Below are 16,419 nucleotides of genomic sequence, written 5' to 3' on the forward strand. Positions count from 1 at the left end.
ACAATGAATATATTTAGAATTGTTGAAAATGTCAACTGTGTTGTGAACGGAGAACCTGTGGAACAAGTAAAACATTTCAGCTACTTGTGCACTATTTTTAGTGAAGATGGTAAATTAAATATGGAAATATACAACAGAATCAACAAAGCTGGTATGGTAGGAAGTCAATTGAATAAATTCATATGGAATAAGAGAGAAATTAGTCGGAACCGTAAATTAGCTGTATACAAGATCAAACTGATTTTAACTTATGGATCTGAGAGCTGGGTCAGAAGTAAAACACTTGAACAAAGACTAGAGACCGCAGATATGAGAGTCCTGAGAAAGATTAGAGGCATGAACAGATGGCATCAATGGCAATATCATATTAAAAACGAGGATATTAGGAAAGAACTTGACATTGTCTGTATCCTAGAATACATTAGCAGAGCTAATCTCAGGTGGTATGGTCACTTAAACAGAATGGGCGAGGAAAGATTAGCAAACCAAGTGTTCTCTGCCAGGTTGGCAGGAAAACGACCCAGAGGAAGACCAAGATATAGATGGATTGATACAGTACAAAGTGCCTTAGACAATAGAAATATAAGATCTGATAATGTTGGAGTCTTGACAAATAACAGACTGATTTGGCAGAAAATTGTAGATAGGAAGTTAGTAATGATGTAAACTATCATATCCTGTACACCCCTTGAGGATACACGGCAGGAATTTGATAATGATGATATATACTAGAGCCTCATTCTTTACACAACATGTGTTGATCCTTGAAGTCAATGCACCATCATAGGTATGAATCTGAAACATTCTAACTAAAATAAAATTATATATAATACATTGCTATCTTATTCCATAACTGTCTGTAATGTATAGGTGGCGAATAACATAATTGGAGAATTAAATATTATATGAAACTGAGAACAGGAATCAAGATAGCTCTTCCGATGAGTTCTGCCCATGATTCTTTTCCAGAAGGATTCCTACAAAAATGCCTGACTAAAGACATATTCCCTTTTACCAGAACTTTATGTTATTTATCATAAAGGAAGAAAGAAAGAAGGGAGTTATAAGAAACTAGAGTTGAGCATTGCTGATAGCAGGGAGAGGAAACAACTCAGTGAATTGCAAGCAAAAAATCTGCAATGTACTGCAAGTCTTGTATGATATTAAAGTGAAGAATGATTGATCAATCAGAACTAGTCAACACACTTACCAGTGTGAGAATATGCTGTTTTGTTAATCTTAACTCAGAAGGCCAAAGAATAACTTTCATAATGAGAATAATCTCAACTCTTGTGTTTTCAGAGCTGATGGAGATTTTGTCTGACACTGCAGTATGCTAAAAGAATGTGTAATAGACATGTCCATAACACTCCCACTAAGAATTATCTCCAACTCAAAGAGGGGATTGAGTAGGGCTTTGGACACAGTTCAGTGAATCTAAATGTGCATCTGATGGTTTTAAGTTTGTCTGAAGTTATTATTCTAACCACCTGACAAAACTGAAGTTTATTAATGAAATGTGATAAGCACATATTGCATATGTTCAGTGCTAAGTAATAATGTAATCATGGTGATTAGATATGTAGTAGACACTAAGCTTTTGTTCTGTGACCTATGTATATAGCAGACAGTAAGTCACCACTGCATTTAATTGAATGTGTGGCAGAGAGCATGTCTTTGTTGTACTAACCATTCGCCTAGCATACTATTGTCATCTAATCTAATGTATTTGTGATATTATTTATCCTTATTAAGTTATTGTTATAGTCAATGCATCATCCCTGAAATCTAAAAACAGTCGCACTTCAGTATTTGCTATTTACTCAAATCACCCTCTTATCTTATAATCAGGAGCTAAATCTCTATTGAAATATTGGAAATGAGAAGCTGGGTGGAAAACCCACTCAGTACACATTAAGTTTACCGCTCTGACCATAACACATGAAGATTTGTACATTTTGCATGAGGTTGCTGAGGACAATATCTTATAATGAATGTTGATCTTATCACTTTAATCTAAAAACCAAATCACCATGGAATGGCATCGCACTGCATTTCCATAAAAAAAAAGATCTTCAGTCATCAGACTTTTGGGATACCAAAGAATGCACATCCTTGGATTTTCTGCTCAAAGGAGATAAACCATCATCACAGTGCCCGAGTTGCTCAAGAAACTATTACCTGCACTTTGTGCGGCATCCAATTAAAAGAAATGACTTCTTCATAATGCATATACTCATGCTGGGAAGTGCTTCTCCATTCTTTCTAAGTCAGAACTTGTCTCATTCAAGTTGCTGAAAGATCATGAGGAAGGCTAGCACTACAAATCTGATTTGGCAGTCTGAGATGCCATCCAGAAGTTTGTTTTTGAACAGACTTAGATTAAAAAAAAAGAGAGATTTAATCTTCTGTTATGCATGAACCATTCTGATTTTGGTAAAATCAGTGAAATGCATATTACTATTGAGAGTGTAAATTTTTGTCTTTTATCTTAGAATATATGTACTGACTTTAGTGCAACTCTTGTAATTTTGTCACATAAACTGATATTTTGTGTTTCTTAATTTCCAGTTCTCTTAATATTTTCAAGTCATATTTCAGTAAAAGTTATTCCTGGAATATGAACCTAATTCCCAAATAAATATGATATATAAATCAGCTAACACATTTTATTCCCTATAGGAAGTAGGCAATGCTTTTTTAGCCCTATCTAGCCTTTAGAGACTGAAGGGGAAGTTCAGTCTCCATGGTAGCCAATGAGATAGCTGGCCTAAGGCTATCAGTGGCCTAATTATAAATGGCATTCGCTGAGGAGAGGCAGATAAGTGCTGTCATCTCATGATACCAAACACAGTATATTATTGTCTGAAATTATCTAAGGTCAATTTTCTTGAGTTTAAGAAACTCAGGTGAAAAACCTGAGTTTCTGGGAGAAAAAACTACTTTGCTGTGCCTGAGATTGGCTAACTCAGGAACCAGTCAAAGCAGGGTTAGAAAAGTTCCTCTAATCAATGACTACATTCAAACTCAGAATGGCTTTCTCTGGTGGCCTAGTTCTACAGATGGAAATGTCACTTCCACAGGACTACACACACACACACACACACACACACACACACACACACACACACACACACACACACACACACACACACACACACACTTTTTGTTGAGAAATCCAATAAACTCTGTGCATTCCATTCTAATATGCAGAAGATAGCATTAAAGGAAAATGTTGTGACTATTGGAAATGAGCAGCTGTTATTAATGAATACTACCTAATTCCCAGATACTGAGATATATGCACTGTAACATTAACATTTCTAGCAGTAACATCATTATGATTAGTTTTGCAAAAAGAAACATTCCATTTCACCATAATAGATGAGATGTATTAAACCAAATACAGTCATCTACCATTTATCCAACTTCAAAACAATGACCTTTCAATTAACCGACCCTTGAATATCAACCAACTTTTGGTGGAGCACCACGCATAATTTTATTAAATTATCTGATCCTTCAGTTATCAGAACTTGCCATTCTGATAACTGAAGGTTTGGATAAATGGTAGATTACTGTAAACATGATTAATCTGACAAAGGACTGAAATTCCACATTAAAAAATTTGTCCTGAATTTGAGGTCTGTTAATTTACTTTGGGCAAAACTTAGTTTTTTTAACATGCATCATTGGAAATATGCTATGGAATGGCACAAAGGTTAATAAAATTCTGAGATTTTCTGATTACAAAAAATAAATATTAAAATGCTATCTGTGATGGACCACTTACATAAAGCTTAAAAAAAAAAGTATGCATTAAAGTTTCTGATGGCAAGATTTTGAAAAACGTTTTGTGATGATATGCTGCATTTTATTTAAAATTCTTTTGCTCTTGTTATTAATGTGTATATTCTCATATCTGCACAGGATTAAAAAAACAGACAAGATCTTTACTTTTATAAGAACTTACAATCTTTATGGTGCCATTCAGGATAAGCTAGACATGTTGATGGATCTTAGCCCAGAATATACGATTGACATGCTTATTGAGAATACAGAAAATATTCCAATTGATATTGTTGTATCTAAACTAAAGGATAAACGCAAACTATTATTTGAGGTGAGTATTGTATTAATAACACTGAAGTCTATAAAATGTAGTTAAACAGAATTAACTTATTTACTGAAATAAAATTAAATCATTATTGCCACATCATCAGATTTCCTTGGAGTCATAAGACTCATCTAGGAAGGTCTACAGGTACACATAACTGATCTAGGTGTCTTAAAGTCATTCACTGCTTCATACTCTTTGCACTCTCAATGTAGTGCATTCCACTTACCAACTCCATGAAAAAAAAAAAAAAAAAACTTGCTCTTCACTTACATCTATCTGATATAGCTTCCAGGGATGGACTCTTGTTCCACTTCTGTCTTCCCATTCATTAAGGCAGAAGAGATGAGAAATCTTTCACCTTAATCTGGTACCAATCCTTTACCAACTTATGTGTCTCAATCATGTACCTCCCCCTCCACACACACACACACACACACTTCCTCCTATTCACAAAGCTCTGTGAATTCCATTTTCTTTATCTTCTTTAAGCTCACCATTTCAGCAATTACCTTAGTCATACTCATTACATGCAATCTTTATACAGTTGACTTTCACCGTAGTGCCTAGTTTGCTGTAGAAAACTTCTTAAAATATCATTGTGCCCATGGAACTTTGGTTATGACCTTTTATTAGTTTCTTATATTGAGTAAGCTTTGAGTAATAATAGTGTTTACTCTAATGAGATTTTTATCTTACAAAACAAACAAGCCAGAAGAACACAAATAATTAACAAACATAATACTCTTGGCCTTCATAGCTTTAGTTGCTTTGGCTGTGATAATAACAGCCACCTACACCAGTAGCATCCAACTAAATATTTCATCTTATTCATCACTTTGCCATACTACCTCAAACTCACTGCTACTATTTCTTCCTTGTGAGGGCATAATTCCTCTGCTTTCATTGACAACATTCTCTTTCCTCTTTTTTGCTCTTCCTGTCTTTATGAAAAGCATCGTTCCTTTCCTCCTTCTCATATTTAGTCCAATCAGGTTATCATCCTTGTCTAACTATGCCTTGCTTATTTCAACAGTTTTCAGATGAATGAACTCAAGTAATGCAATAGTTTCATTTCTCTTATTACTGAAGCTCCTGTTATTTTATTTATAAACAAACACAGTAATTTCTTCCTTGTTTATAACCAGTCCTACCCATGCCACTGTTCAGATGAATGTGACACCCATTCTTGGCCATTCTCCTCGCTCATGAGCTGTCCCATAATTTTTCTCACATTGGAGTGTTCCTCTTGAGTCCTCCAGACCATCACATTCCTATGCTGACCCCCCCCACACACACACAAATTCTCTTCTTTGTGCACCCACTCTTTTCACACCTTGTCTCCTTATCCATCTAGACCCTCCAATTTCCCCTGTCCATCTTACATTCTTGTTCTCTCATTCTCTTTTCTCACACTGCACACCTGCTTATTTGTAAACACTTCTTCAGCTTCTTTGCACTATTATTTTTCCACATCATTCTTATGTCCTCGGATCTCTTGTTCGTCTTTGTCAATACTCTGCTTTCCAGCAATTTCTCCAGTTCACTTGCAAAAACGTTGCTGTTCGTGGCAGCGGTTGAACCTGACATCTGATCTGATGTCAGGCGACTTATCCATATATAGACCATGCAGACAGCAAAGAAACAAATTCTGATAACTGAATTTGTATTCTGTAGTTTAAACATATTATTAAAAACATACTGAACATCACTAACTTGCAAAAATAGAGAAACACTTTTTCTTTTATTAATGTCAGTTTTGAATTTTGGGGTGCTTAAGGGTCAAAGCTGTATAACTGAGAGGAGACCTCCACATAGCCTTGAAAGGAATGCGGAGAACCGACCAGGACTTCTGACCTAATGTCCAATCCTCACCTTCTCGTGATGCACCCTGTTGGGCATCTACCTGGATACTGAACGAACAAGAATGTGCTGGCAAATTGGGATTTAGCCGACCAAATTGTATTACTATTGGTTAAGCCAAAATACAAAATGATGGTACAACATGACAAAATTTCATGCCGGCTGGGGCGTCGCCCGGTTAAACAAGGCCCCCATTGTTTTCGCCAGGGAACCAGAATGAACAGCGAAAAGTCAGCTACTGAAACAAATCTGAAAACAAACCCCAACTCAACATCACCAGAGTTAAAGATAGGTACTATCAACGCAAGAAGCGTGAATGGCAAAGAAATGGAGCTAGCGGAGGAATTAGATAAGTACCAGATTGACATATTAGGGGTGACTGAAACAAAAAGACAAAAACTGGCGATCTTTCTGAGCAGTAAATACAAAATGTTACATTCAGGCAATGACAATCAAGAAAAAGAAGGGGTAGTCATAGTATTCAATACAAAATACGAGACTCATCTTCTTGAATGGCAGGCAGTGTCAAGTAGAGTGATTTGGGCAAATATGAGAATGGGGAACTGGACAGTATTCAACACAAAATACGAGACTCATCTTCTTGAATGGCAGGCAGTGTCAAGTAGAGTGATTTGGGCAAATATGAGAATGGGGAACTGGACGATGAGACTTATTTGTGCCTATGGTCCCACAGAAGGTTCTACTAAGGTAGAAATGGAGGAATTTTTTCAGGCTCTAGAGAAAGCTACTGACACAATGAAAAAGGAAAAGTTGGTCCTTGTTGTGGATCTAAATAGCAGAGTAGGAAGTGATTGTCAGACATACAAAAATTATTTGGTAAAATTTGGAGAAAAGAGCAAAGCTAATAATAATGGCAAATACCTGTTGGATTTCTGCTCAGGACATGGACTGGTTATTACTAACACCATGTTCCAACATAAAAATGTGCACAAATTCACATGGAGAGAAGAGGCAAGGAATAAGAAAAGTCTCATTGACTATGTTATTGTTGATGATGTTTTCTCCCTGGTGCAGGACATCAGAGTGCACAGAGGATTTGAAATTGGAAGTGATCACGCTTTAGTCTTGAGCAGGATAAAAATTGAATTTCATATTGAAAAGAATAGCATGTAAGAAAGTTTTAAAACGAATAAAAGTTGAGGAGCTCTCAGATGTGAACTGTAGACTAAAATACACAAAGATTATTGAAGGAAAAATGAAAGAGTTTGAGAACAGGAACCAAACCTTGGAGATTCAGTGCCAAGCCTTGAAGAAAACCCTGATTGATTCAGCCAGAGAGGCATGTAGTAAGGTTGTCTGCAAGGATAGAAAAATAAGAACCCCATAGTGGACACAGGAAGTTAAAGAGGCAGTGAAGGAAAAGAAGAAAGCATATCAAAAGTTCTTGGCAAATAAGTCAGCTTGTGCTCTTAGAGAATACAGAGACAAATGTAAGAAAGCTAAACAGTGTGTAAAACTAGCTAAACAAAAGTCATGGGAGGACTTCGGCAAGAACATAGAAAATAAATATTAAGAAGGTGGCAAAATATTCTGGAGGTTGTTGAAGAAGCTTAGGAATGGAGGAAAGAGTGCCGTAAAAGGAGCTAGAGATGATAAAAGTGAAATGAAAACAGGAGAAAAAGATATCCTTGAAGTATAGTGTAATTGCTTCGAAAATTTGCTAAATGAAACAAGCAGTGCCTTAGATGATAGAAATATAAGATCTGATAATGTCGGAGTCTTGACAAGTAACAGACTGATTTGGAGGAAAATTGTAGATAGGAGGTTAGTAATGATGTAATTTTTTCATGTAGTACTGTCATATCCTGTACACCCCCCTTGAGGGTACATGGCAGGAATTTGATGATGATGAAACAAGCAGTGATGACAGCACAGTGATAAAAAAAAAAAAAAAAAACACAGCCCAGGCATGCAGTCAGGAATACATATCCATACTTGAAGTAGAAAAAGCCATCAAAGGCTTGAAATGTGGAAAGGCAGCAGGAGTAGATGATATTCGACCAGAAATGCTGAAGTATAGTGGTATAACAGTCTTACAGTGGCTGCACTGCATAGTTCAGAAAGCCTGGACAGAGGGACGAATTCCTGATGATTGGAGTAGAGCTCTCATAGTACCTATATATAAAAAAGGAAATAAAACTGAATGTGAGAATTACAGAGATATATCCCTATTGAGTGTTTCTGGTAAGATGTATGCAAGTATACTTGAGAAATGGTTGAGAAGAATTGAGGAAGAAAAGCTTGGTGAAGAACAAGCTGCTGGATTCAGGTCAAATAGAGGCTGTCAGGATCAGATCCTTACTTTTCCACAAATAGTGGAGAAATCATAGGAATATAACAAAGATCTGTATTTAAGTTTTGTCGATTTGGAAAAGGCATATGACAAGGTGCCAAGAGAGAAGCTATTCACTACGCTACTGTTATATGGTGTCAATGGGGCATTATATCAAGCAATACTTAGTCTTTATTTGAGTCGTAAGTCAGCAGTTAGAATTGAAGGAAGTACAGGAAGATGGTTTAATGTTAAATCTGGTGTGAGACAAGGATGTACATTATCCCCTCTGTTATTCATTATCTATATGGATCACATTATGAAGGAAAGTGGTATTAAACATGATATCAGAATTGGAGATGTTAATGTCAGCTCTCTGCTTTATGCGACGATTTTATACTTCTAAATAAATCTGGTACAAGTTTGCAAGATTCCCTGACTAAATTGAATAACTGTTGTAATAGATATGGTATGAAGGTCAGCATTAAAAAGACAAAGACAATGAAAATAGGCAGAATCATCGAAAATGTCAACTGTGTTATGAATGGAGAACCTGTGGAACAAGTAAAACATTTCAGCTACTTAGGCACGATATTTAGTGAAGATGGTAAATTAAATATGGAAATAGACAACAGAATCAACAAAGCTGGTAAGGTAGGAAGTCAATTGAATAAATTCATATGGAATAAGAGAGAAATTAGTCAGAACCGTAAATTAGCTGTATACAAGATCAAACTGATTTTAACTTATGGATCTGAGAGCTGGGTCAGAAGTAAAACACTTGACCGAAGACTAGAGACCACAGATATGAGAGTCCTGAGAAAGATTAGTGGTGTGAACAGATGGCATCAATGGTAATATCGTATTAAAAACGAGAATATTAGGAAAGATCTTGACATTGTCAGTATCCAGGAACGCGTTAGCAGAGCTAATCTCAGGTGGTATGGTCACTTAAACAGAATGGGCGAGGAAAGATTAGCAAACCAAGTGTTCTCTGCCAGGTTGGCAGGAAAACGACCCAGAGGAAGACCAAGATATAGAGTGGATTGATACGGTACAAAATGCCTTAGACAATAGAAATATAAGATCTGGTAATGTTGTAGTCTTGACAAGTAACAGATTGATTTGGCAGAAAATTGTAGATAGGAAGTTAGTAATGATGTAAATTTTTCATGTAGTACTATCATATCCTGTACACCCCCTGAGGGTACATGGCAGGAATTTGATGATGATGTTTTGAATTTTAATTAGGTAGACATTTTGTTAGTGGAAACCATGCCTGTGTACCATATAGTAACAAATCTGAGTCTTAACAATCAATATGTAAAGATGTCTTAATTAGTTTGCATATCTTTACATATTTGTCTATGGAAAAATTATATTGTTCAATTATTAAATTGGAATAAATGATGTTTATAGATATCATTGTGTAAATAATATTTTCAGCTATCAGAACATTATTCCATTATAAGAAGAATGTGCTTGTGGTTTTGTTATTGGTTGAAGACTGGTGAGGCTGTTAAGCCTAACCATGCCTCCATTAAATTCTCCAAAAACAATCAGCAATTGCTGATTTCTTGTTACTAAACTAAACTACTTGCAGACTATATTAAATTACTTAAAGATTATATTGTATTACTTCTAAGCCTCCATAAATTTGGAGACACATTGTGGGAGGTCAGATATTCACAGAACACAATAACTATCATATCTTGTCTTGAATACATTCGCTGTTCGAGAACTTGCCATCCACTGGCAATACATTTCATCTCGAGATGGTTTTAGTTTCAGGAGTCTGGAATATTGTCTCTGTTTGTCTCTGTACTGTCACCAGTGTTTCCTTATCACCATCCTTCCCAGGTGACAGATCTATGCACAGAAATTCAAATGAGGAATTATACAGTAGAACTGTACATGTTTTCTGGATAACCCTTACAATTTTTGTGATATCTCCTGCACTTCGGTTCCCTATCTAATCCCCCAGATCCCTTGCTTCCTCCACCTCCTGAAGCATAGTTCCTCTAATATGGTAAGCATTATTCCATCTTCTCTGGCCAAAGTGCATTACTTTATGCTCAGCAGCATTGAAAAGACATTCCTCATTCTTCAACCCAAAGCACCAGCCTATTCAAATCCTCTTGTGTAATAACACATCAGCATTTCCTGATGTTACTCTTCCTAATTTCGCATCATCAAATGACCAACTATTTAATCACACACTCTGAACTATGAGTATATCAATGATAATATAAGTTAAACAACAGTGGTCCCAGAACAGAACCCTGTGGTACTCCCTACTCTTTGCCTTCCTTTTTTTTTGGGACACTGCACCTCCATGCATAAGTCGCTGCTTTTATCAGTCAACCATCCCTGTAACCAGCTGTGGAATGATATTCATTCCCATCCTGCTCAGTTTAAAGAATAGTTTATCATGCAATACTTGATCAAATGCTTTAGAAAAATCCAGATAAATCACTGTTCTACCGTATCTTCAACAGATGTGACTTGTGTTCAATCTCCAGCAACTATGGTCCTTTTTTTTTTTTCATCCTTTCTTCTACTAGCAACATGCCAACCAGAATACCAGATAACCCAAATACCCTAGATCTCTTCCTTACCATTGACCTTCCAAACATACAGTAAATGTAGTGACCCCCCAGGGTATTTCTGACCACAACCTAGTACCCATTTTCTCCTCATGCAACAACACTTACACAGTCACACCCACAGAAGAGTAGTTTGGCATTATAACAGTGCCTTTTGGTCTCTCGCCAAAGCAGTTGGTCTCAACTTTTGTCCTACACTATTCCTGCCTCCCTATCATACCCAGATGGCTCAATTGCAACACCACCCACAGAAAAAGCTAATCTCCTGGCTTCACACTTTGCCTCCAATGCATGCATAACTGACAATGGCAGATGCCCCCTGTATCCTTTTGCCAGAAAGATCATAAACCTGTTGTCTAAAGTAGACACAAAAAAAGCTCCTGGCCCTGATGGCATTCCTCCAGTTGTCCTGAAGGTCTGTGCAGCAGAACTGACTCCTATCGTATGTCATCTGTACATACTCTCTTACTCCACTGGTGTATATATCCCAAAAGCCTGGAAATTGGCCTATATTCAACCCATTCCTAAAAAAGGGTGACAAATCGGCCATCTAAACTGCCCTATCTCACTCACCTCAGTCCTATCTAAAGTGATGGGAAAAACCATCAATTCTCAACTCTTACTCTACCTTGAAGGTACCCAGCTATTAAGCGACAACCAGTACAGATTCCATCAATGCCAATCATCAGGTGACCTGCTCTCATATATCACCCATCTATCTCTGGGCAAATGCTGTGGAGAAATTTCGTGAATCCCAAGTAGTTGCACTTGATATTTCTAAAGCCTTGGACCTGGTCTGGCACAAAGGCTTACTAAGCAAACTTCCATCATTTGGACTGTCTCAGGACTTCTGCTGATGGACTGCCAGCTTTCTGTTTGGACGCATCTATGTGTGATGGTAGATGGCTCCTTATCCTCTCACCATCCAACTAATGCTGGGGTCCCACAAGGTTCAGTTCTCTCACTGACCCTCCTCCTATATATCAATGACCTACTTCAGTTGATCTCCAACCCAATACACAGTTTTGCAGATGACAGCACATTGCACTCTCCCCCTCCTTTCATTTAATAAACCTTAACCTACACAACTCACTTCAACCCACAGAACATCAACCACAACTTCCCTTAATTCGGACCTCCAAGCCATCCTCCATTGGGATTGTTTGGAGTTTTATTTTTTGGAGTTTTGCTGTTTGGATTCTGGTGTGTAATGGTGAATCCAAGTCTCATCCATAGTAATAAATTGACTCACAAAATCACAAATTCTTGTTAAAACACTCCAAGCACTGTTCAGAGATTTTCATGCGAGTGCGTTTTTGATCTGCTGTGAGCAAGCATGGCACCCATCTTGCGCAAAGCTTTTTCATATACAATTCTTCATGCATAATATATCCTACATGTTCTTTTGAAATGTCAGTAGTCTCAGCAATTTCACTCACTTTGACTAGCCAGTTATCCAATGCTATATTGTGCACTTGATCAATGATTTCTGGTGTTGTTACACTTTTTGGATGTCCTTCATGTGGATCATTTTCAAGGCTGGGATGGCTATGTTTAAAATTGGCAGCCCATTTCTTGATTGTCGAAAATGAAGGAGAAGAGTTGCCCGTAAACTTTTATGGACTTAGAATGAATTTCTTTTGGCATTAAACCTTCTTTTACAAAGAATTTTATAACCGCACGATACTCAATTTTATTCATTTCAAGGGATACAGACAACACTTTTGCTTCAGAAGGGGTATAAAGCAAATTTCCCATGCTTTATACTTGCAATTTCCCATGGATGCTTATGAGAGATGTACCAACTTAGAAAAAAAAAATCTTGCCGATAGTGTTACCATCTATGGTTGAGGCCAAGAACTTCTCAGACCACCCTCGTACTAATCTGTTTCCTTAATTTATCATAGCCCCCCCTGCTCTGTAATACTACATCAGGACATCAAGTAAAAGAGAAGCTTCTCCTTGAACATGTCACTGATAAATGAACTATGTCTGCAATTATTGAACTTTCTTTGCTGCTGTGGCTGTCATGACATCATTTACGCATCTGCAAATAATTAAGAATACAGAATATGTGCTATGTTATGAGAAGAAGAAGAACTGCTTATAGATATCTATAGAAGAAGATGACAGAAAATTATGCTAAAGATATATTAAAGAAAAAGAAAAGAGATGTTGTGTAGCTCAGTGGAGGTGGTTCTTACATTCTCTGCACTGGACCGCCCAAAGATAGACTTATAGTTCAAGTCTAGTCACCAAATGGTGGAACTTTTTCTAAGCCATTCTTCAACCGTTTCCCGAGTTAGTCAGTCTCTGGCATGGGCAAGCAAGATTTTTATTCTGGAAACTGATTTTTTGTCCTGAAAACTCAAGAAAATTGACCATAGAACTCACATTATTTCAGATAGTAACATATCCTGTTAGGGTTAAGTACCAAGAGAAAGCAGCACTTGTTTGCCCATCTCTTCTTCGATGACTGTCTATAATTAGTAATAGTCATGGACCAGCTATCTCTGATTGGCTACCAGTGGAGATTGGACTGCCCACTCAGTCTCCAAAAGCTGGATAGGGTTAAAAGGCCTCTCCTACTCCCTGTAAAGGAATAAAAGGCATTAGGTTATTATTACTTTATTAGCTTATGTTAAAATGTAAAGGGAAATTTGCTGATAATTGATAATTCCTCTAATAAAGGAAACAAACAAAAGGAGCGATATTGGTTCTCTGTCGGCATTTTGTTATTATTGAAAGTCCAGTGGATAAATTAATTTACCTTTAGTGTTGAATGCGTTATAACTTTTTTTGATTTCATATCAAATGGAAACTATACAGTGTCATTTGTGGACCCATCAAGTGTCATATAATAATAATTTTAAAAACCAAATTCCAAAATAATTATTGTTCTTTACAACAGTTAAAGTTTGTAATATAAATCATTAATTTGGTTCTTCTTTAACAGAGATTGAATATTATTATTATTATTCATATCTCCATGGAGTCTGAAGACTCACTGTGGGAAATCCACACTAACGTTTATAGACACAAAAACCTATTATACTTCTCCTTAAACTCATTCACTGCCAGAGCACTCACAACTAATTCTGGCAATCCATTCAACACCACACAAAAGATCTCATCCACACATCCCTATTAACCACAATTTTACACAACTTCCATGGATGGCCCATAGTTCTCTGTGTCATATATATTGAAACATTTCCTTGCATTTTATAAAATCCCTTTGATAAAGTTTCTATCATGCCCCCTCTTTTCTACCAATCAACTAAGCTTTATAACCCACACACTTTCAACCTATCCTCATAGGGAGCATTCTACAAACATCTCACTAGCTTGGTCACTTGTCTCTGAATCCTGTCTGCTACCTTCTGATCCCTAAGAAATTCAGGTGTTCAAATCTGTGCAGAGTAGTCAAGGTGTAGCTGAATCATAGCCTTATAAAGAGGGATAATAACTTCTCTTATCTTTACTTGTTAACATGTTTTTCAAATGTTCACGTAATCCTTCGAACTATTTTACCAACTTTTGCAATATGCCTCTGAACTTCAACTCTCTACCCACCATTATCCCCAAGTCCCTAGCCTCATCAATATCTTGCAATCCAGTATGATCAATGTGATACACTGCATGCAGCCTTTTCACCCTGAAGTGCAAAATCTGACATTTTGCAACATTAAATTGGTAATCATTATCCTCTTCCAACAGTGCCAATTTATTTAAATCATCCTACAGAATATTTACATCATCTTTATCAACTATTGCTCTCCTCAACTTTGCATCATCAGCAAGTAACTGAATATTCCCCCCTTAAATCTTTCCTTATATCATTGATACAAATTAAAAAGAGTAGTGGTGCTAGTACAGAACTCTGAGGTACTCCACTAGTCACCCTCATTCTCCTAGATTCTACTCTACCACATACTACTCTCTCCGTTGTCTCTCAGCCACCCCCATCTCTGCTGGTACCATCATATCCATTCCCATTTGCTCCAACTTTTGTAATAGTTTTCCATGTGGCATTCTGTCAAATGCTTTGCAAATTCCAGTAGTATCATGGTGTAACTGTTTCCTTTATCTATTTCCACTGTCACTTTATTATAAAATGTGAATAAATTACTGAGATATGACCTACCCTTTACAAAGCTATGCTGCCCACTATAGAGTATTGCATCCCTATCCACCCATTGTTGGATTTTACCTTTAACCAACTTTTTCAATATTTCACCATTCTGGATATATTGATTGGTCTGTAATTTTCTGTTTCTGTCTTGGAGCCAACTTTCTGTAATGGAACTATCTTACCCTCTTTCCTCCCTTGCAGCTGAGATAATGCCAGTTCTCTATCATATTCACATAGTACATGGGCTGACATGCCAAGGTATTGATATATTTGAAATAAGACACAGCTGAAATATCAGATGTGGATTGTTATTGTTCGTTTGTTTTTGTTTTTGTTTGTGTGTGTACACGTGCATAGAAATCTGCTGTTTCTGTTACCATTAGAAAACATTCACTAATTCAGATTGCTCAGGAACTGTTTTTTAATGTATGTATTATAAAATTCAAGATTAGACAAATTTTTCAAAATATTGGTTAGTTGATTGAATAGGTTAATTTTTTTCTCTACAGACATTTTATAACTAATGTTATAAAATGCTTAATGCATAGTTTTAAGTTTTGGGTATGTGCACAAGTGAGTAAAAAGTTTGTTATATTATATAGTTTTAGTATTTATATATATATATATATTGAATTCACATATATATATATATATATATATATATATATATACACTTTGATAACGAAATGCTGAAAATTAGTTTAGTCTGATTCATTTAAATGTCTGAAAATTTAATGCTCAATTTCATTGTGTATGAAAACACCCTTCCTGAGGATGATAACCTGTCTTATTAAAAATTGGAAAAGTTTATAAATTCAATGACACAGTCCATGGTAGAATCAGTGAGAATAAGATTCGCATAAATGTTGCAGCATTGATAGGATATGAACAGGCTTCACAGCCAAAGTCAATTAATTATTATTTGTATATTATTTTATGCTCAGATTGCATGTTTATGATATATTCTAATGCCAACATGTTTCACTACATGATGAACTCGAGCTTTCTCAGGGCCACATGCTATGAAATACATTTGATCAGAAATATAAATTATTGATTAACAAACAAATATGTATGTTTGAACATATATATTTGTTACATGTTCATAATAATGAACATATATCAAGAATCATAGCTTTAACTCTTAAGTCATGAACTGCAGCAAGTTGTTTGAAACTGCTTTTATTACAAGAATCATTAAGACAAAAAATTTAGCATGACATAACGCTAATTTTAAGGTGAATGTTATAGAATTGCAGCTTTATTCATCAGACATTCCACAAAGCACTGTGAATATTAAAATTTATATATTTATGTATTTTGTGTTTTTCCATGCTTAAAAAAGGTTTATACCATTATTGTCGAGTATCTCCCATGAAGTCATAAGACGCATTGCAGGCAATCC

General features: G+C 36.2%; 1 protein-coding gene across 1 annotated transcript in view; it reads left to right on the forward strand.

The window, feature by feature from the left end:
* lt (vacuolar protein sorting-associated protein light) overlaps positions 1-16,419 on the forward strand; it is a 356,245-nt gene that overhangs the window by 230,810 nt on the left and 109,016 nt on the right. The window contains exon 16 of the mRNA XM_090394164.1: positions 3,931-4,123. Coding sequence (XP_090250290.1) covers positions 3,931-4,123 — 193 coding nt within the window. The remainder of the gene's footprint in view (positions 1-3,930; positions 4,124-16,419) is intronic.

Source organism: Typopeltis vanoorti, chromosome 6 (assembly GCF_054136105.1).
Source record: "Typopeltis vanoorti isolate ZY-2024b chromosome 6, IOZ_Tvanoo_1.0, whole genome shotgun sequence".
Taxonomy (NCBI): domain Eukaryota; kingdom Metazoa; phylum Arthropoda; class Arachnida; order Uropygi; family Thelyphonidae; genus Typopeltis; species Typopeltis vanoorti.